This window comes from Carlito syrichta, unplaced genomic scaffold, assembly GCF_000164805.1.
Source record: "Carlito syrichta isolate Samal-C Ts95f unplaced genomic scaffold, Tarsius_syrichta-2.0.1 Scaffold315847, whole genome shotgun sequence".
Taxonomy (NCBI): Eukaryota; Metazoa; Chordata; class Mammalia; order Primates; family Tarsiidae; genus Carlito; species Carlito syrichta.
In genome coordinates this window covers 259211-280272 of record NW_007259943.1, presented here as the reverse complement: position 1 = coordinate 280272, position 21062 = coordinate 259211, and the positions used below count along the sequence as shown (strand labels likewise).

General features: G+C 45.9%; 1 protein-coding gene across 2 annotated transcripts in view; it reads left to right on the top strand.

Moving 5' to 3' along the window:
• The window catches only part of FARP1 (FERM, ARH/RhoGEF and pleckstrin domain protein 1), a 292674-nt gene that overhangs the window by 220163 nt on the left and 51449 nt on the right, over positions 1–21062 (top strand). For both annotated transcript variants that reach the window (XM_008073446.1, XM_021706666.1), the window contains 7 exons: positions 2505–2619; positions 3524–3671; positions 6796–6891; positions 8641–8804; positions 9502–9570; positions 12063–12138; positions 13246–13495. In XM_008073446.1, the coding sequence (XP_008071637.1) occupies positions 2505–2619; positions 3524–3671; positions 6796–6891; positions 8641–8804; positions 9502–9570; positions 12063–12138; positions 13246–13495 (918 nt within the window). The remainder of the gene's footprint in view (positions 1–2504; positions 2620–3523; positions 3672–6795; positions 6892–8640; positions 8805–9501; positions 9571–12062; positions 12139–13245; positions 13496–21062) is intronic.

Here is a 21062-nt window from a genome sequence, read left to right as displayed (position 1 = left end):
AAAAAAAAAAAAAAAAATACACTAGTCACGCCCAGAGTGGCGAGGAATTGGAGCTCCGGGGACACACATTCCCAGGTCCAACAAGGCTTTGTGCTGCCTCTTTTCTTGTCCTGTTAACAAGTATCTTTTCATGGTCTATTTAGTGCCACGCTTTTTGCATTTTTGTGTGTATTGTTGGTGATTTCACTGTTGACAGTAGTCCCCAGGCATTGCGTGGCATTGCTCCCTCATGTCCGTCCCCAAGTGTGGTGCCATCTGCCTTGTGGAGGAAATCTGTGTGTTAGATAAGCTTCATTCAAGCGTGAGTTCTACTGCTGTTGGCTGTGGGTTCAATGTGGAGGAGTCAGCAGTGTAAATTTACTATGGCTTTCAGCAGAAACACACATACACAAGGAGAGTTAATGAAAATGTTGTTTCAAGAGTTTTATAGCCCAGGCAGGGTGCTCATACCTGTAATCCCAGCACTTTGGGAGTGCAAGGCAAGAGGATTGCTTGAGCCCAGGAGTTTGAGACCAGCCGGGGCAACCTGGCAAGATTTTGTCACCATAAAAAAGTTTAAAAATTAGCCAGGTGTGGTGTTGTGAACCTGTAGTCCCAGCTACCTGGGAGGCTGAAGTGGGAGGATCATGTGGTACCTCTGCAGATCCTAACGACCCCAAATGATGAGACTCAGCTGTGTTTTCTGAGACCAGATAGAAGATTGCAGAAAAGCCAGGGTTGCCATTTTCAAGGCAACAGTTAACAAAGGCAGTGTGACCAGGGATGCCCCCTCTATTTCTCGCTGTTTTCTGTGATACAGGGTGACGATTTTACTCTCTTAGAGGGAGAAATTAGTCCAGAAAAGGCAGTGAGCAAATAGTGTAGCTGGTCTGTTTTAGAAGAAGGAAACCAGTGAGCTAGTGACTTTTCTGGTGGCCCAGCCGTTGCCAGGTGAGTTGTCATGGCTGTGCACAGAGCAGATATTCTCAGTGAGTATGATTGATGGAGACACACAGGCCATATCCCGCTCAGTTACTGGAGGTGCTTTGCCCTAAGTGTGACAAGCTTGTGTCCCGTGACAATATGAAAGGTCAGTTTCATAGAAACCTTTCACTTGCTTTTCATCAAGACAGCTGAGCGCTGGCCATTAGGCTATTTTTTTATTAAGCTTGTTACACAGACTGTGTGAATCAAAGAAAAGGCGTGCCATCCCAAAAGTATGACAATTGGTATAAGCTGAGATTGAATCAGTGTTGTTAAGGTACAATTACGATTTTAAAGCTCTAGCCTTTGAATTTCCACATTACAGCAATTTTGACGACCATCTCGAGGTTCTACACTTTTCTCAAAGATAAAAATTTAGGCTGGTCACGGTCGTTCATGCTTGTAATCCCAGGACTTTGGAAGGTCGAGGCAGGAGGATCACTCAAGTTCAGGAGTCTGACACCAGCCTAGGCAACATAGTGAGACCATGTCTCTAAAAAAAAAAAAAAAAAAAATAGAAAAAATTGACTGGGCATTGTGGCATGTACTTGCAGTCCCAGATACTTAGAAGGCCAACCCCAGGAGGAGGTCAAGGCTGCAGTGAGCTGTGATCATGCCACTGCACTCCAGCCTGAGTGACAGAGTAAGACCCTGACTCAAAAAAAAGAAAAACAGGCTGGGCTCGGTGGCTCAGTCTGTAATTCCAGCACTTTGGGAGGCCGAGGTGAAAGGACTACCTGAGTCAAGACCAGCCCGGGCAACATAGCGAGACTTCTCGCTACAATAAATAAAAAATTAGCTGGACATGATAGTGCACGCCTTGTAGTTCCGGCTACTTGGAAAACTGAGGTGGAAGGATCGCCTGAGCCCAGCAGATCGACGCTGGGGTGGCCGTGAGCATGCCACTGCGCTCCAGCCTGAGTGATGGACTGAGATTCCAATTCAGAAAAAAAAAGAAAAACAAAAAATTGTAAGACTTTGCAGTGTGACCCATTATTTCTGACAACAGGACTATAAGAAGTTTAATAAACTTATAATTTTTTTAAAAATTAGACTATCTCCCTTTGTACCTACTTACAATCCTCTTTTCACTACATGGGAAACTATTTGGGTTTGCATGAATCATTGTTATATATAAGAAGAGTTTCAGATTTGGATTTTGTCAAGCCTTGAGATTCCAGGACCTGTTTAGAGGTCATATAGTCATCACCCAGATGTATAGAATTTCTTGCCAAGAACCTCCCCAGGTAGATAAGGAGGAAAGAAGCATCCGGGGACGTGCATATGGCTAGAGACAGATGATTCTGATGTTTCTTTCCAACCGTTAGAGAAGAAGCGAAACAGCTGTCTTCCTACAATGCTCCTGTTGTTAAATATGCCCTTACATCCCTGCATCCCAAAGGTTGGCCTTCAGGATAATCCCTACTAGCTGAGCTCACCTTATGGTGCCCACGAGTGTTTGGTTCGCTAGCTGGGGAATATAACAAACTGTGGAGTGTCCATCTCACGTGGCCTATTTTTCTTTTTCTGTTTCTTTTTAGCCGAGATTGGGGATTTTGATGAAGCATTGGACAGAGAGCATTTAGCAAAAAATAAGTACATACCTCAGCAAGATACTTTAGAAGACAAAATCGTGGAATTTCATCATAACCACATGTAAGTCTCATTCACAGCTTTATAATCTCTTCAAGCTGGTTCTCTCTGCCTCCCAGCATATGTGGGTATGTGTGCGTGCGCACACATGCACACACACATACACACACACACACACACACACACATACACACACAAACACACACACACTCACACACCATTGTGGTGGAGAACACAGTAGGTAAGTGGAGAGGAATACAGAGGCTTGTTGGGATGTTAAGACCCATACTGGGCTCTCACCCACCCCAGCCCGGGCCCCGGCTCGCCTCCTCAAGAGACTCGAGTTAGCCTGGGATTGTAAAACACCTCATGCTTTGGAATGAAAGGGAGAGTGTCAGACCACAGAGTCATCCCATTATCATCTTTACAGAAAATCAGGAAAGGGACTTGGTTAACTAGGGTCAAGTAAGAATATTGTGAAAATCTAGACTCTTCGTAACACATCTGTTTTTGCTTTTTGTTTCTATCCCTGAAACATTTTCAAAGGATCCTCTATGCTTTCCGTTGTTTTAAAAGAAGGTGTTGGAATCTGATGACAGTAAGAAAGAGTGTTGCCTTGAACTTTGCTCCCAAGTTTAGGTTATTGTAAGTGACTGAAAACTTGTTTTAGCACAGTGGTGATTTGCTTTTATGTGACCTTAAAGGAAACTCTTTGAGATTCAAAAAAATCTGGCTGAGTTTGAGATCGACTTCTGGGGTTTTGTGTTACACAAGCAATGGAGCTTTTGTCCTCACTGCGAGACTCTGGGTCATGATGAATGGGAGGTTGGGTGTCATCTGATCGGGTGGCCCTGCTGGTTGTGATGAAATGCCTTTCTATTTCCCAAGGGAAGCTTCTTAATCTCAAATTAATAGACATGGGGAATTCAAATCTCCTGGCTTCTCTCTCTAATTTTTGTTTTGTCAGTGGACAAACACCAGCAGAATCAGATTTCCAGCTCCTGGAGATTGCCCGTCGGCTGGAGATGTATGGAATCCGGTTGCACCCCGCTAAGGACAGAGAAGGCACCAAGATCAATCTGGCAGTGGCCAATACCGGGATTCTAGTGTTTCAGGTGAGAGCGTTAAGAACACAGCTCTGTTCCCTTGGTGATGGAGAGAGGAGCTGGCACTTCAACTCTGATTCATGCTGGGTGGGCCAGGCTAAGACCTCTGATAGTTATTTTTAGGTGGACAGGGAAAATGAACCTCATCTCAGCCTTTCTGTTTCCTGGGTCTTCAGCTTCCAGATTCTGTTTCTTCCATGTTACAGATTTGTTTGGGTTTATTGACTTTGCAGGATCACAGAAGCCTGTAGCTCTCAGTGGACCTGTGCTTAGAATAATAGAATCAAGTATAGTAGAATCAAGATTTCAGACCCTCAAATGAACACCTTTTTCACACTTGCAAATGATATTTGGCTGTAATGTGATCCTTTTAAACTAATTTGGGTTGAGCCAGCTCATTTGGGACTTCAGATATATGCCACTTAAAAAGAAAAGTATAGCCTCATATCGTGGTTCACTCCTGTAACCCCAGGGCTTTGGGAGGTGGAGGCGAGAGGATTGCCTGAGCCCAGGGGATTGAGACCAGCCTGGGCAACTTGGCGAGACCTCATCTCTACAATAAATCAAGAAATTAGCTGGGCATGGTGGTGTGTGCCTGTAGTTCCAGGTAATTGGAAGACTGAGGCAGAAGGATAATCTGAACACAGTAGGTTGAGGCTGCAGTAGCCATGACCATGGCACTGCACTCCAGCCTAGGCAACAGAGACTCTGACTCAACCAAAAAAAATAGAGAAAAAAGGGAAAAAGTAAAAAAGTATAATTAGTACTTTTAAGATATTACACTTTTATAAATTTTATATAAATATTACATTTTATAAATAAAAGCCACGTCCTTTCAGTTTTGTAGGAAAACACACTGTACTTGAATTCTTACGTGTATTTTACTTAAGGACACAGCAACTCTCTACTCTTTAAAATGTGTGCTCTATCGATCACGCTGCTATTTGACTGTTTTATAGACCAATACTTTTCTCTTAATAGCTTCATTGAAGTATTATTGACGTACAACAAAGTGCATGGATTTAAAGTGTGCAGTTTAATAGGGTCTTATGTGTGTGTATCCTGTAAAGTCATTAACAAAGCTAAGATATAGAATATATTCCCCACCTCCAAAAGCTTCCTCAGTACATTCCTTTTAAAGGAAACCAGGTCACCTGTGCTTTCATTTCAAATGAATATGGAGGAAGCATCTTTCTTTCTTGTGAAATAAGGGTCCAATTTCACCCAGTCTTGAAGTTGTAAATGTGGGCATGACATAAAATCCTTTTTGGAGCTCTTTTAGGTTTCCTTACATTTACCTTTCATATTTTATCAAAAGGTTCCAGTGATTCTCTGTTTTCGTACCAGAAGTTTACAATAGACACTAATCATTGCAGAATCACATCCCACAAAGAATTAAAATTGGGTTTCGTACTGGAGAGTAGGGAGTGACGTTTTGAGAACAGCGTGGTATTCAAGGCAGTGACTGCTCCTGAATGTTTTTGACACTTTTTGGCCAGCATGGTCCTCTATGAGTGCCTGATAAGAAAAACAATAAAGACCGATGTGGTGGCTCATACCTGTAATCCCAGCACTTTGGGAGGCGGAGGCGAGAGGATAGCCTGAGTCCAGAGGTTAGAGACCAGCCTCGGCAGCTTGGCGAGACCTCGTCTCTACAATAAATCATAAATTTAGCCAAGCGTGGTGGCACATGCCTGTAGTTCCAGCTACTCGGAAGGCTGAGGAGAAGGATCGCCAGAGCCCAGCAGGTCGAGGCTGCGGAGGCTGTGAGCATGCCACTGCACTCCAGCCTGGGGGACAGAGAGAGACTCTGACTCAAAAACAAAAAAAAAAAGATAAAGGAAAGCAATAAAGTCAAATGAGGTTTTCTGTACTATCATTAAATTTCAAATCATAACCCATAACCATTTCTAAAAATATAAAGAGGGAGAAGAAATGCTTCACAATTGAATTAATTGGTTTCTGTTGTGTTGGATACAATCTAAATATTGAGAGTTGCTGGCTAATTTGATCATGTCCAGAGGCTACATCTTGGAATTAGCTTCTTGCCAGTACCTAATTGCTTCGTTCTTCCCACTTGGAGTGATGAACCTGGTGTCCAAGTGGGCTCCAGGGATTTCTGAGTTCAGTCGAGGCAGAACAGATGGGGATTGGTACCCGGCAACTCTGCCTTGGATAGAGATAGTGGTGACCTGGCCTCCAAAGACAATGAGGACAGGCAAGTCCCACCCAGAGATGTGCGCTGGCCTTGAAGACACACAGAAGGCCTGGCCTCCCATCCTGAGTCCCACTGGTGCTGCAGGAAGCTTGGTGGGCATAGGTGTCAGACTAGTGTGTAAAACGAGGGGTAACTGGCTGCTGGCCTGCTGTATGTTGGCAGTGACTGCAGGTGAAGGCAAGTGCTTGGAAGTCTCTTTTTGCCACATTTTAACTCCGTGACTTGGGACAAACTAAAATCTCTCCCGCTTGCTGGGTATACATGGACATAAAGATGGAAATAAAATAGACTCTGGGGACTCCAGAAGGTGGCTGGGGCATGCTGTGAGGGTTGAAAATTCACCTGTTGGGTATGGCGGTCGCTACTTGGGTGATGAGTTCCCCAAGAGCCCAAACTTCTCCACTACAGCAATATGCCCATGTACCAAGCCTGCACACGTCCCTCCGCATCTAAAATAATAACAAAAAGTGGATCAATCAAATAAAATCCATCCATGTCGCAGTTTCCGTGTCTAGGAAATGAAGATAATCAAGCTACTTTGCTGGGTTTTGTGGCATAAGGTTTCATAAGATAAGGGGTGTAAAGCCCTTGGGACGGCACCTGGCTCTCCAGAAGGAACAGCTGTTAATTATTGTGGAGGTTGTCATGGTTTTTTTCTATTTTTCTTTTTATCATTACCTCGGCCGGCTGCTTCTCTCCCTAGAGGCAGGCTTAGTTTGAATGCCAAATCATATAATTAGTGAGAAATAATGATCCAGGAGCGGACGCCACCCGATAGCCACAGAGCCTGTGAATTCTCCGCCAAAGGCGTCTTTCCTGAGCGATCGACCGTCGGTCTTTGTCTGCAGAGCCAGCAGGCTCCCGAGTTGCTTATGATGTGTCTCCTGGCTCACCGACTGCTGTCTCTCTTCTTAGGGTTTCACTAAGATCAATGCCTTCAACTGGGCCAAGGTGCGGAAGCTGAGCTTCAAGAGGAAGCGCTTTCTCATCAAGCTCCGGCCTGATGCCAACGTAAGTGGCTCTGGGGAGAGAGGGGACCCACTGAGCCATGGGGGGGGTAGTGTGCCCTGCAGGGTGGCCAGTGCCACCTGGGTGCTTTTGTCTGGATGACCTGAATGTCTCTGCAGACAGATGTTTCCAGGTGCTCGGTAACTCTACAGCTGGTATGCACAGAGAGCCCAGTGGCTCATGCTTGTAATCCCAGCACTTTGGGAGGCTGAGGTGGGAGGATCGCTTGAGCCCAGGAGCCTAGGCAACAGAGAGAGACGTCATCTTTACAAAAAAATTAGTTGGGTATGGTGGCACGTGCCTGTAGTCCCAGCTACTTGGGAGGCTGAGGTGGAAGGATTGCCTGCGTCCAGTAGGTCGAGGCTGTGGTGAGCCACGATCATGCCACTCCAATCCAGCCTGGGCGACAGAGCAAGACCCTGACTTAAAAATAAAAATAAAAAAAAGGTGCACAGATGTGTACCTGGGAATAGGGTCACTTACCTGTATAAATCCAGGTTGCCTGACAAACAGCCTAGGCTGTGCTGTTGCTGCATGTCCAACCTCTGGTCCTGCCTCAGGACCCTGTCAGCATTCGACCTTGTCCCAGGCATGCCCCTGCCCAGCCAGCTCTAGGACCCTCTAGTTCCTGCTGCTGCCCCGAACCTCTCATGTAGCTCACTCTCACAAGCTAACCAGGTCCTCCCCCCACCCCAGCTCCCCACTTGCTTCCCACAAACCCCCTAAAGATGTGCCCGACACCGGGACTGGGTCAGGGAAGGGAAGAACAGCGTCTTCTTTGTCTGCCGGAAGTGGCGATGGAGGAGATGGGTGATGGGTTCCAGGTGTCTGTCCCCAACCAGAGCATAGAGTCCTTTTTTCCCCATGGGAAAGAAAGATGACAAACAGCAGTGTAGGCTTCCAGTTTCACTACCATATGGATGAAATCGGCTTCATGGTCTAACCTGGGAAGCACGCGCCCACAACACGTGGTTCTCTCGGGAAACTGCATATGAATTCCAAAAAGCTACCTGACGAGTGAAGCATCACAGCACAACTCCTCTGTAGCTTGGGTCGGCCCCAAACCGTGAGCTCCCCAGAAAGAGTTGGAACTGCTGGGAATGTTAAGGACTGTGGTAACTTTGTTTATCTAATATGGCCACTTAAATTGGGAACATTCACTTTGGGAGTAGAAAATCACCATGTTCCTTTCCAGAATCCAAGGACGTGAGTTTTTTTCAGCTGAGAGGGAAGTTTTGTTTTGTTTTGTGCTCTAGAAAAAAAAAATGTTTATTTTTTGTGTTTATTTTTCGTGTCGTTCCTGGGGCCACCTGGAGACTTGAGATTATGCTATTTTGCAGAGAAAAGTCAAAGTTGACAGAAAGCATAAGGAAGAACACAAAGATAAAGTGTGTTTCAGATATCATAAGGAGGCAAGAAAGGAATTTCAGTATTTGGATTTTTTTCCTTAGAAATATAAGCCAAGTAAACATAATTTGTTTATGTATTCTGTCAAAAAAAAATGGCCACCGCTTCTGTAACAACTGTTTTCTGTTTTCCTCTAAGGAATTCTGTGGGGAAGAAAATGGTTGAATAGTGACTTCATCTTGTCACTAGGAGTAGCTGTATCTTTCTAGATTTTTGAATGTATGGACATGCTATCATGAAAAGGCACAGTCAAAACTGTATTGGACAAATGTGTTTTCTACCCCTTTTCTCATATTTCAGTGGAATATCTGTGGGTAATAGAAACATTGTGTTTTCCCTTCACAGAGCTCGTACCAGGATACCTTGGAATTCCTAATGGCCAGTCGGGATTTTTGCAAGTCCTTCTGGAAAATCTGCGTCGAACATCATGCCTTTTTTAGACTTTTTGAAGAGCCCAAACCAAAGCCAAAGCCGGTCCTCTTTAGTCGAGGGTCCTCGTTCCGGTTCAGGTAACATCGCCCCTTCCCACCTCCCTGTTTGCCATGTGAACACTTTTCCTGGGACTTTTCTTTTCTTGCTGTTACAACTGCTGTGACATACAGCACGTGGTAAGGTGAACTCTTGTTGGCCTTCGGGAACCATGGCTGACGGCGGCACCTGGAGTCACCCTCGCTGGGGGCTCTGTTTGACCAGCAGAGAGGTGTGAGGCAAGCTACCTGGCCATAGTCACCTCCTGACAACCTTCTCTAACTCAGCTGGGGTCCGTTTCTCTCCAGAAGTAAAAATGTCTTATGAACACCTGGGTTTCCTTCATAGAATGATGCATGGATTCTCACATCACAAGTTGGCTTTCCCATTTGTTTTTTTCAACAAATGTTGTATCTCCCATGTTGCAAAGATGGTTCTGAACACTGAGCCCTTCATGAAAGGTAGACACTTGGCATGGCTGCTTAACAGCCAAACACACAATTAGGAAGTGGGTTACTTACCTGCACATTTTTTTTTCTGTGTATATGAGGAAAGACCGAGAGAGCGAATGGACACATAACATAGGCTCTCCTGGGGTTGCTTTCAGTCTTGCCTGACTCCAAAAACCCACGTGTCTCCCAGCAAAGGAAGGAGGGAGGGAGGGTAGAGACAGGGAAGCGTCGTCTGGGTTTAAATCAGAAGGCCTTGGTGTTTTCCCTTCTGTGGCCTTCGTTCCAGCGGCCGGACGCAGAAGCAAGTTCTCGACTACGTTAAGGAAGGAGGACATAAGAAGGTGCAGTTCGAAAGGTAAGAGAAGCTTCGCAGCTGCTTCTTGTCTGAGGAGACTTGTACTCTCTCACTCACAGTGGATGGCCGCCGAACATTTCTCCACCCAGGCTGGGTGTCCAGTGAGTTATAAATGATGGCTTCAGAGTTGACCTCAGCAAGTACAACAGTTTAGGGGCACACACTCGGGATCAGATGAGATGAGAAGAAAAGATGGACAGGACCAAGAGAGGAGGGGAGAACGCTAGCAAGGGCGAGGAGGGAAGGGACCCGGGACATCACAGTGGGGGTAAAGCATTGTCAAAACTGGCTCGCCAGCGAGTCCTTCAATATTTGGGGATTTGTATTAAAAATATTTCTCAGCCTGGGCAACACAGTGAGAACTTATCTCTGCAAAAACAAACAAACAAACAAACAAATGGCGTAGTGGTACATGCTTGGAATCCCAGCTACTTGGGAGGCTGAGGTGAAAGGATTCCCTGAGACCAGGAGGTTGAGGCTATGGTGGGCCATGATTGTGCCACTGCACTCCAACCTGGACGACTCCGACTCAAAAAACAGAAAAAAGAAAATATTTCTATGAAGTTTTTAATTAAATAAAGTTTGGATGCACAGAAAGAGGATTTATTACTCTTTTGATTGTTATGGGTGAGAGCACACACTTATAGCTCTCAGTATGTGCAAGGCTGTTCTGAGCACTGGGCCTATATTAACTCACTGAGTCACCCACAGGGTCGGCGTTCTTTCATGTCCTTTGTAGAGACGGAGGCACTGACTCCAGAAGGTTAAGTAGCACAGGCCTCGAAGCTGGTAAACATTTCTAGCCAGCCAGCCCCAAAGCCCAGTGCTCTGGGACCAAGCAACAGCACTCGAGAGGGACTCAGAGATGATAGGCCTCTAGCACTAGCCAGTGATGCGGAATTTAAAAATTTTTTTTCTCTTTTCATATGTTTGAAAATTGCAGTAGGCCAGTTGCAGTGGCTCACGCCTATATTCGCAGCACTTTGGGAGGCCAACACAAGAGGAGTGCTTGAGCCCAGTTTGAGACCAGCCTGGGCAACATGACGAGACCTCATCACTACAGAAAAATTTAAAAATTGGCTGGGCATGGTGTGTGCACCAGTAGTCCCTGTTACTCAGGAGACTGAGGCGGAAGGACACCTGAGCCCAGGAGGTTGAGGCTGCTGTGAGCTGTGATCATGCCACTACAGTCCAACCTGGGCAACAGAGTGAGACCCCGACTCAAAAAATTAACAACTATTAACCTTTTGACGTATTTGTTTCTGGAACCTTCTTATTCTCCTAATTGTAGATATGACTAAACCGCCTTGAATCAGCCCCTTCATTATTTCCCTTCACCCCTCCTCAGAGGCAACTGCCACACAGTGGCTCCATTCTGTATACTTGGTCCCGCATCCCCAGAGAATATGTAGGGTTCCCCTGAGCTGTGCTTGTTCATTCAAGTCCTCTCATGCTGTACCTTATTCTGTATCCTGCTTTTTTAAGCTACCCTATCCTGTTTTGAGATCAGTTTTAAGTGCCCTATAGTGTTATGAAGATATTACACTTCATTTGTCTGATTCCCTATTGATAAACATTCAGCTCTTTCCGGGTTTTGTTTTGATTTTGCTGAAACCAACCCGCTGCCGTGGCCACCCTTGGATCTGCCTCGCGATGCCCACCGGTGGCGGCCCTGCAGGCCCAGCCTCAGAAGCATCCCATTCAAGAGGCTTTTGTGCGGGTATATCTGGAGATGGCACATCTGTAATTTTCTTGGGATTAGCAATTTGTATTTTGAGGACCATATGATAATAAGAAGTGGCCCGGTTGTCTCTCTACTGCAGAATGTGGGTGCCTCCGGGCTTTTCTGTGGTAATGTGGGGTATTTTGAAGAAAAGCTGGATGTGCCTTGGAATGTCATCTCTAAGTCCTCTCAGTTTCGTGGGTTTCCGGACCTGAAAAGTGTCTAATGCCTGTTCCATGGGGAAAGAGGGACTAAGCGGACTGAGGAAGGGAAAAGATGAAGGTGGCGTGTTGGTGGCATTCAAGTCCATCCCTTCTACGGCCGAGGGCAGGCCTCTCCTCTGAACTTAACCACTTAGAGGTAACCGCCCTTATTATAGAACAGATCTAGAAAATAATCACCCAGAGTACACGAGTTGGTTTCCTATCGCTGGGCTGTAGCTTGTGACGCTGGTCATTCAAGGGTCTGCCAGTCCTCCCTTTGCTGTGACTTCCTCCTCACTGGGAGGTCCTGGACACCACCCCGCGCCATGAGAATTGGAGCAAGGGGCCTCTGAGAACCTCTTCAAGATTGTAGTAACCCCTGAGCCAAGTGTTAAAAAGGATGACTGTGTGTGTCTGTTTCCTAGTGGCATTTATAAAAGTGGCTTTGGGTGCCTTCATTGTCATGAAAGAACCTAATGCTTCCAACAAAAGAACCTTTTGTTTCATTGAAAAAACAGAAAATAAAATCTCACCTAATATCAGCCATCTTGTGTGATTTCTCTCAGAAAACACAGCAAGATTCATTCCGTCAGAAGCCTTGCCATGCAGCCTGCAGAACTGAATTCAGAAGTGCCAAAACAGGTCAGTCATGACAATGGATTATTCTGACTCTGTTTTTCACCAGTCTTGCTCTGCTGAGCACAGGGCTTGACAGCAATGTTTTCCAATTCCTCGTCCTTCCCTTTTGAGGATTTTCACAGATGGGTATCTGGTTGTGGGCCTTGGCTTTGACCAGACCTAGGCTTTGTGCTCTGCACACCCAACCTGGGTTCAGTCAGAGGCCCTGGAGTGTGTCCTGTTTTCAGCTGACTTCTGATCTAAGCTACCCAGAACACAGCTAAGGGGTAGAAGCACCCACATAAGTTGATATAGCTGAGCCTGGCCTTCCAGCTAAATGGGCACACTTAGGCGAAGAGACGTGGGCCCGTTTTGCAACTGATGGGCATAGCTCCCGCTTGGTGCCAGAGTCAGAAACCTTCACGGGCGCAGAACTGGGCAAGGAGTTCCCAGAGCTTATGTTACAGGGCAGTGACCACAACTGGCAGCAGGAGACATTACCACTCTCGCTCTGAAGGTGGCTAGAGCTCATTTTCCCTGGAGCTGGTCTCTGGGTAAGTTTTCAGGGCTTTCTCTAAAAGAGGACAAGAACCTTGTTGGGGAAGAACACGAAGGAAGTTTCTTTGTGTGACTCCAAAAAGCGCCCCTCCCCACCCCAGCTGCCCTAAGAAGTCTGAGCAAAGACGGTTTGGGTTTTTTCTCGGAAGGCTGTCAGCTTGCCTTTGGGGGTCCATGGTATTGCTTTCCTTCCTGGTCCACCCACCCCTCCCTCCTTGGGGAGGCCCCCGGGGCCTGGACAGGCTGTCTTGTTCTTAGAAATTTGAAAACTGCGCATCCTAGAGAGTGTAGCCAGAGCCTAGCTTGTACTGCTGGGGATCAGCCTTGTCCACTCCCACACCCTGAGGGAACCTTCTGGATCGTGACCGAGCGTGCTTCTCTGAGTGCCTGCTTACTGTCAGAGGACTCTGTTCTAACACTGGGGCGGGCAGCCTTTGCTTACGGCACTCCTTTCCACCGCCTGCAGCCGACGCAGATGCTTCAGTGCGACCCTGACGTCTCTTCATGTTCAGCTCTGGTGTAACACCCTCCCTCTTCTCTTCACCCCCTCCTTCTTTGTCTTGCCCCCCCCAGTCCCCACAGAGCGCTAGCCTTGTGTCCGGAGAAGGTGCTGAGTCCCCAGGTGGCCAGAGCTGCCCGCCAGGAAAGGAACCGAAGGTCTCCACCCATGAGCCGGGGCCGCACCCCAGCCCTGCCCTGAAGAAGAGCCCTGCGGGTAACAAGCGGGCGGACGGAGCCGTCAAGGCGCCGCCGGAGGAAGAGGAGGAGGTCGTGAAGGATAGGACCCAGCAGAGTAAACCTCAGGCCCCGCAGCCAAGCACAGGTCCAGCATCCCGGGCTGCTAGGGGCAGCAGTACTTCCATTCCTTTCATTGACTGCAGTGACGTAGATAGTGAATACGACCTGCTCAGAGAACAAGTGTCCCGGTCACGGTCCCAAACAAATGACAACTATGAGGGTGATCTGACCAGTGGTGTTTATCTGCCCTCCAGGGACGAGAGGTGCAGAGAGCCTGGGCACAGGGCTTCCCCTCACTCTGCAAAGTCCTCCCGGCCTCCTTCCAGAGAATTCCTTGATGATGATTCGGCAGACATAACCTTTGATATGAGTGGGAGCCCTAGACTCCCCAGACATAGCTCTCTGATAGATGAAATGTTCAGGGCCTCGGCAGGTCACAGCCCTCTGGCCACCCCCTTGTCTCCCAGCAGCAGAAGTTCAAACATGAGCTGGGACAGAACCGGGTCTCAAGGCTATGTCTCTGAAAACGGACATGACCATAGAGAGGGGAGCGTGGGAGAAGATACCCTCCCAAGCTGGGGCCCACCTTATGAAAACTGCTCCCCCGTCTTGCCCAGGCCATTCCTGCGGAAGCTTCCTAGTAGATATAACAAGTCAGAGACAGATCCACTCATCCTTAGCCAGGTAGTGTCCACCCCAGAGGCCATGGATAGGCCTGATGGCCGTGGAAAGGGAGGGCAGGCCAGTGTGGCCGCTTCTGAAGGTAGAATGCTGGCCAATGGCACCCCTCGAGTGAGTCCCGCCTCAAAGATCCCCACCATGCGGTCAGGGTGTGCGGATGGCATGGCGGACCAGCTGGCGCCCCTGCAAATGACCGAGGGCTCCACTAGCAGTGGGACCGCATCCAGTGATTCAGACTCTGAAATGCTGAGCCCCGTGAGCCAGCCCCTCGTATTTGGTAACCCCGCAGCGCTGTGTTCCCCTCCCCTGCTGAGAAGTCAGGTGACCTTAGGTGGCCCGTGTTTGAATGAGGAAAAAGAGGAGAATGAGTGAGGAGGCCAGTCTCCAGCTGTGAGCAGCCTGGGTCAGAGTCCAGGGTTTCTCCAGAGACGATCTGTTCTAGTCCACATTCGTTAGAGGACGTTTTGGACAGGTACATGTTTGGATAAGGTATGCCTGGCTTCTAAAAGCGTTAAGAAAAACAAAACTTCACGCAAATGACTTGCTGTCCAGAAAAGGTGGACAAGATGAACAGCAATTCCACTGGCAAGTAGAAAGGAGCTTGTTTATTTCACTGGCACAGGCTAGGAAGAAGCGCTTTATTATGAATTTGATCATGTGTATAGTGTTATATTTATATGGCAATTTTCTGTGTATGTTCAATTACGTGTGCAGATCACCCTCCTGTTGGTTGAGTGCTTGAACAGAAGTACCTGGAGATGACGGGGAAGGGCTTGGTTTGACCTTTCCTCTCCCCCTTCTTTAAAAGGAGGGCTGCTTTTCTGTGCCTCACACAGTGAGGAGTTGACACAATTCAAGGCCAAATGTAAGGTGATGGCTAGTTGAGGTTGTGTTGGTAAAATCTTAGTCAAGAATAACGAATGTTTTAATGGAAAGAATTTGGGGTTATTTCTGCTTTCCAGGCTTCATATGAAATGCTAGAAAGGTCTTGGGTTGTAATTTGCTTGGGATTGTTGGTTTGGTTGGGGTTTGCTTTGGTGGATCTCATTGTTAGCTGTGTTTTAAGAAGTCATAATTCTGCCTCTCAGAATCTCGTGGTGAAACATAGAGCTGCCCATGAGTGGGGATGCAGGGAAGAGTGATACCTTGAAATCGGTCACGTGGTCACCAGTCGGTCAGCAGACCAAATGCCTGCCTTTGAATTGTGCACAGCATTGACGAGAACCACTTTCCAGGATCGTTGCTCTTGGTTTATGGTTCACGCTTCTGTGAACAGTGTCCTCTATTGAGATCAGTGACACTTGGATGTTTCTCTGAGCAGGACAAAAGAAAGTGTAAGGAGCAAGAGACTTGACTTCTTTTTAAAACTTGCCCACTGATGTCAATGCCTTTCACCCAACATTCCTACATTTTAGATCCAGGAGCCTGGTTTTAACTAGCATTGTTTCTCAAAAAGCAATCACTTGAGACATTTTAGTGAGTCGTGATGCCTGCTCCCTGACCCTATTGATGGTGATCTAATTGACCTTGAGTTGCTGCTTGGGCTCCCAGCTGGTTCTACTGGGCGGCCAGGGTCACTTCTCTTCCGGGCCTCATTGCCTTGTAGAATCTAGTGGAACACAGTGAGAGTGTTAGCTGAATTTTTTGGCTTGCTTGCAGAATAAAGGAAAGCGTCACTAAGGAAATGATTTTCTTAATGCCTGTTATTTGTACTTTTCAGTCTTAGGTAATTTTGTTTAAAGATAAATTGTAGAATAAAATTCTTAGATCCTACATAACTACAGAATTATTGAATAGTTATATGCAACAATCCCTACGTGCCACCGTGCCAGTGGCCTTACTGGACTCAGTATGTGACTTGAGTGCGGGGAAGAACTAAGCATGTTTAGGAAACTGAGTAGAATGTGGCAGCCGTATAGAAAAAACAGAAGCACTGACTCTGCTTGTGGTTCACAAATGATTTCCTGTCCACATGAATGTCAAGAAGTTGATTTTAAAGACTCTGAAGACTTAACTCCTTTTATACAGACTTTTTTGGGTTTTATTTTCCAAATCATTTGATCCAGTGCCTGCTTGAATCAAACTGATGATTGGCTGCTGTGACAGTTGTTCATTGAAGTAGTCTACTTGCATCTTGCTTTAGATTTGTATACTTCCCAGAATCACAGAATCTTAAAACTAGAAGGGATACTCAGAGATCATCTGGGGAAACCTTCATTTTATGGATGAGAAAGCTTGTCCCGACGGAGTGAAATGACTACAGTCATATGGATGGACAGCCATTGCATGACAAAGCTGAAACTCTAACCCAGACTCTGGACTTCACCTTTTTAGTCTATGTGACATCTGGGTGCAATAAGAGCTTTTTGACTCAATATTTCAATTTTGGAGAGCCTTGTATGGATTAATAATTAAAATCAGATGTGGAAGCTAGAGATCACGTAGACTTGACTTAGGTAATTACAGGCCATAATTGGCAGGAAGAACTTATTTATCTTGTGGGATTTTGCAGTTATAAAATGTTTTTGCATATTCTGTTTTGACTTAGAAAAAGATGTCAGTTTGCTATATGAATGTTCAGTCAAATGTGAGTTAAACAGAATCAAGCGTGGAATCCTGTGGTTTATTTGTGAAGGTGGTTTGTTCAATGAGTTTTCTCTTTACCTCTGATTATGTAGCAGTGTGGTGGTGAAATATGAATGGGCAGTAGATATTCACTTATAAGCATGTAATACGGATCATCACATGTAAACCTCCAAAGCAAAAACATGCCCCGGCCACTACTTCGTTTTGCTTTTTCCTGCAGAAGTGTTTTGATCTAAAGTGTTTTAAAAGCTGTCAGTCGATGGTGAGATCCTTAGTTCCATACCTACAAGATGTCCTGCTCTAAGAGTTGCTCATAGCGTCTTTCTCTCTTTGGTTTTGTACCAACCAAGTGACTTAACTTCTGCTTCTTTGCCAGCATTTATGAAAGCAATCTCGGTGCTTAAAGAAGGGAAGCAGGGCTTGTTCAAAGGCTGCACATCCGGGTGTTGAGAACAGTCACTACTTACCTCCAGGGGAGCTTGCCCTGCGCTAATAAAGTCGCCATAACACTGGTCAAAGAGTCACATCTGTGTTTCCCTGGGCCCAGTAGAGCCAGTTTGCTGATATCTGTGGTCTCCCCAGTGTCACTGTGAAGAGTTCAGGAAAAGCCAGCATCTGCCACCCACCTTCCATGCCCTTTGACTTTTGGGAGACTCCTGTCCCCAAGTCTTTACCCAGCCTGCAGGGTCTCACCATGTGGTGACAGGTGGGCGTCTGTGTGTGTGTGTGTGTGTAAAGTTGAATTAAGGAAGGCCAGAGAGGGGGTTGGGTGTAAAGATTAGGCCACAGAGACTGGGAACTCGCAAATGCATTCAGATTTCCTGTCAACTAGTCTTTGTAAGATAATAGCTGGCGTGTGGGTCTCCTGACTCAGCAAGGTCTGCAGGCTTCCAGCCACCTTTCAAGACCTCTCTTGCTGCTCTGTGAAATACTACTTGGAGACCATAGGAGGGAGACAGACCTGATATAAACGCAAATCTTAAAGCCACTCTTGGCTACTCCAGGGCCTCCTTGCATTAATATTCTTTATTGGGTATTAGTTCAAAACATGTAAATCGCAGACTCTTTTGTGGTTGCTTTTGCTGCTGCTTGTTAAGGGCAAAATAAAAAATGCAAGAAATTCTTTCAGCATGAAGAAATGTGTTTAACGAGTTCCAGAACTTAAACTGAACTGCCTCAGCTCTGCTAGCAGTCATCTGTATGCCATTGACGATATTTTATTAGACAGGCATTTAATTAGAGGAAGTCTGTGGGCCAGATTTTGCCCTCCATGTGTGATTCATATTTGGGAATTTCTCATAGATTTATCCCACCAAACTGTGCCGTGTAGCCTGCACTTAAAATGTGAATAATTCTGATTTTATTCTCAGGAACTTCTTTGAAGATCCAAGCCAGGCAAGGCTAAAAAAGCTAGGCCTGCAAAACTTAAAATGATGCGCGAGTCTCTCAGAATTTCCTCTGAGTATACAAAATCCAGTCGGTCCTGAATGTGCCTCAGAAATTCGACTTTCTTATAAGCCCTGGAATCATTTTGATTGGTTGTCAGGCCCTTAAATTGAGGAATTGGGGCACTCTTAACTTTCAAACTTATTTTGATTTTATTTGCTTCTGTCTCAATCTCTTCTCCTTGCCTGGGTCCTTATTCAAATTAGCCAGAATTTTAAGAGCTCTCAGTTACATTCCCCAGACAGGCTCTTTCCTTCGGACCTCCTCTCTTGTATTGTATAGGTATCTCTCCTCCGATGGTCATGAACTTTATCACTCGAAGACTGGCCTTCATCAGTTTTTGGGGCATGAGTCTGTTACATTGCTGCTACATTTTACAAATCGAATTGGAAAAGAGTCTTTCTAGGCCATCTCTGTAGTGGAGCGAGTTCCTTGGAGCCTTGTGGAGGTGAACATTTTAAAGTACTCTGTTGCTTGTAGCTCTCTGATGAGTTTTATATTGACCCATGTTAGCCAAACCCCTAAGAATATATGGAAGGAAGGGTACTGTTGAGTGAACTTCTACGAGCAGTAATACTGTGATTAAAGAAATTTACTCTGGCAACATAAAAGAATTTACTGGCACTGTTTTTTTCCTTGTTAGTTTAATCCCATCTGTTTCTGTTTAATTGAGTGAAACTTAATACAGGGAAATGAGGTCTCTAGTGCACACATGTGCATACCTCTAACAACAGTTGCTGGGATTTAAAATGAAGCCATGACTTTTAGGCCAAAATTAGCATGCCGCTTAATGTAGCAATTTTCTTTTTATTAAAAGATAATGACAAAAAGCAAACAATTCTCCATGATGGCTTGGCCCAGAGCTGTAGGCATCAAAGATCAAAAGTGGTCCTGTGCTACCTGTCCAGGTACGTACTTGAAAAGAGCTATTTGTCATTTCCTTGAGTAACCTAGAGAGAGATTTCTGGGCATCTCCCCTATGAGCAAAGGTTGTAAATGCCGATTTGTATTCCACAGATATGTCTGGGAGGAGAGGAATGGAGTCTTGTTTTGAAAAAAGGTCTTGTTTCATAAAATAAATAGCATGTCACTCAAAAAGGAAAAAAAAAAACCCCACAGACAAAAACTCTAACATAAAGAACTTTCTTTTTTTCTAATGAAAGCAATTCAACATCCCAGTGGAAGCTAAGGGAGAATTAGGAAATCCTCTTTTCCTGAAAGCTTTAAAATTGAATAGACTCCGATTTTGTCCAGAATCACTTGGGTGTGGATTGGCTGCGTGACGGGAACGTCACAGTGTAGCCCGGAAACCAAGCCCTCTCAGCATCTTCTTGGCCTCTGGCATTTGATGGTAATTCTAAGTAGAGGAGGCCACTCATTTGCTCCTTCATGCTGTCTCTAGATCAGGTTACTACGATTTGTCTTGGGGGTGCTTTCTACTTTCTACAGGCAGGATTAAAACACCATGACTGAGGCGGGATATCTGATCTGCATGGATTGTGAGCCAGTCCCAGAAGTCAACTTGCAAGGCTGGTGCTGCTTGGGCAGTCACGAAAAGCGGTGCCGTGAGATACCCTCGCTGGCTGCATGGGCCAGGGACGGGGTTTCAGAACATTGAGGAGTAGGTCGAAATCACCGCAAAATGCGAAAGCACACAAACTCAGGATGCTAAGGAGGCAGCCAGGGCCACAGCGTGCGTGGGGAGGAATAAAAAGCATCAAAAAGTTGAGTGACTCTTTTGGAGCGAGAGGTGGTAGTGGTACCCAGAGTTCTGAGATCGTGAGTCTGCTGCATTATGAATCTGCTTTGCTGTGAATCTGCCTTGTTAGCTGGCTCTAAAGTGGGCAGCCATGGGAGGGTCGCTTAGGAGCCTGCAGTGGTGTGGTGACTGGTCTGTCATTACTCACAGACGACCTTTTTTGACTCCTGAGACCAAGCTAACAACTCCTTTTTCCTGGGCCTCAAAGTTCCTTTGTAAGAGGGAAAGCATTTGTCACCCTGCCCACAGTGATTTAGAGAAGGACTAAGGATAGGTCTTCCTTAGTTAAGAACGCACACCAGCTGCTCTTTCCAGAAGCACCTAGAATGCCTGATGGATTAAATCCCTTACTCTCACCCCTTTCTGCCTTGGAAAGTTGCCGTGAAAACCTAACTAACCAAATCTCACAAGCTTGGCCTATATGATTAATCCAATTCCCTTTTGTTCTCTCTGTGTGTATATTTAATACTGTAGCTAATATGTTTTTATTAAAATTTCTAATACACCGAATTAATTTTAAAATGGAAAAGGCTGGGGACTTCATTCTCATTTTTGTCATTTGTTTAATAAATTTGAGAAAACATTTTCTGTTGTTCCATTGTATGCAGTGTTTTGTCAGCATGGACCTATCTAGGAGAAAAGGCTTTGTTTCCAACGTTCTGTCTTTATCCTCAAAGCATGGTGTATCTTCTGTTCCCTGCATTGTTGGAGCACTGTCACATGTCTTTTTTTTTTTTAACACTGCTGAATACCAGTTTGTACTTGGACTACCTGTTTCCTCTAGAGTACAGTGATCCTGTTTCCTAAACAGCAAGCTTTCCTGCAGAAGCATCCTAAGTGGTCATCCTGGGTGGCGCCATGTTGCACTCAGGTGGGAAAAGAGAAAGTGACTAGACACCTCTGCGTTTCTGATTTCATCTTCCACCAAGGCCTGCACTTTAGACTCCAGGCAGTGCATGGGGGGCCGGGGCCTTGGAAGCAAACAGGATCACTGTAGCTAGGGGAGAGGTCTCCCCGAAACAGAGTGTATCTGTGATGGTAGCTTGCATGGGGGAGCCCCGACAGCCAGCCAAAAGGATTTGCCTTCATGTGTAGAACAGAAACATCTGTTTCAATGGCGATGGAAACTTTTACACAGAACACCTCTATAAGAGAACTGCTTACAGATATGCGTTTGTTT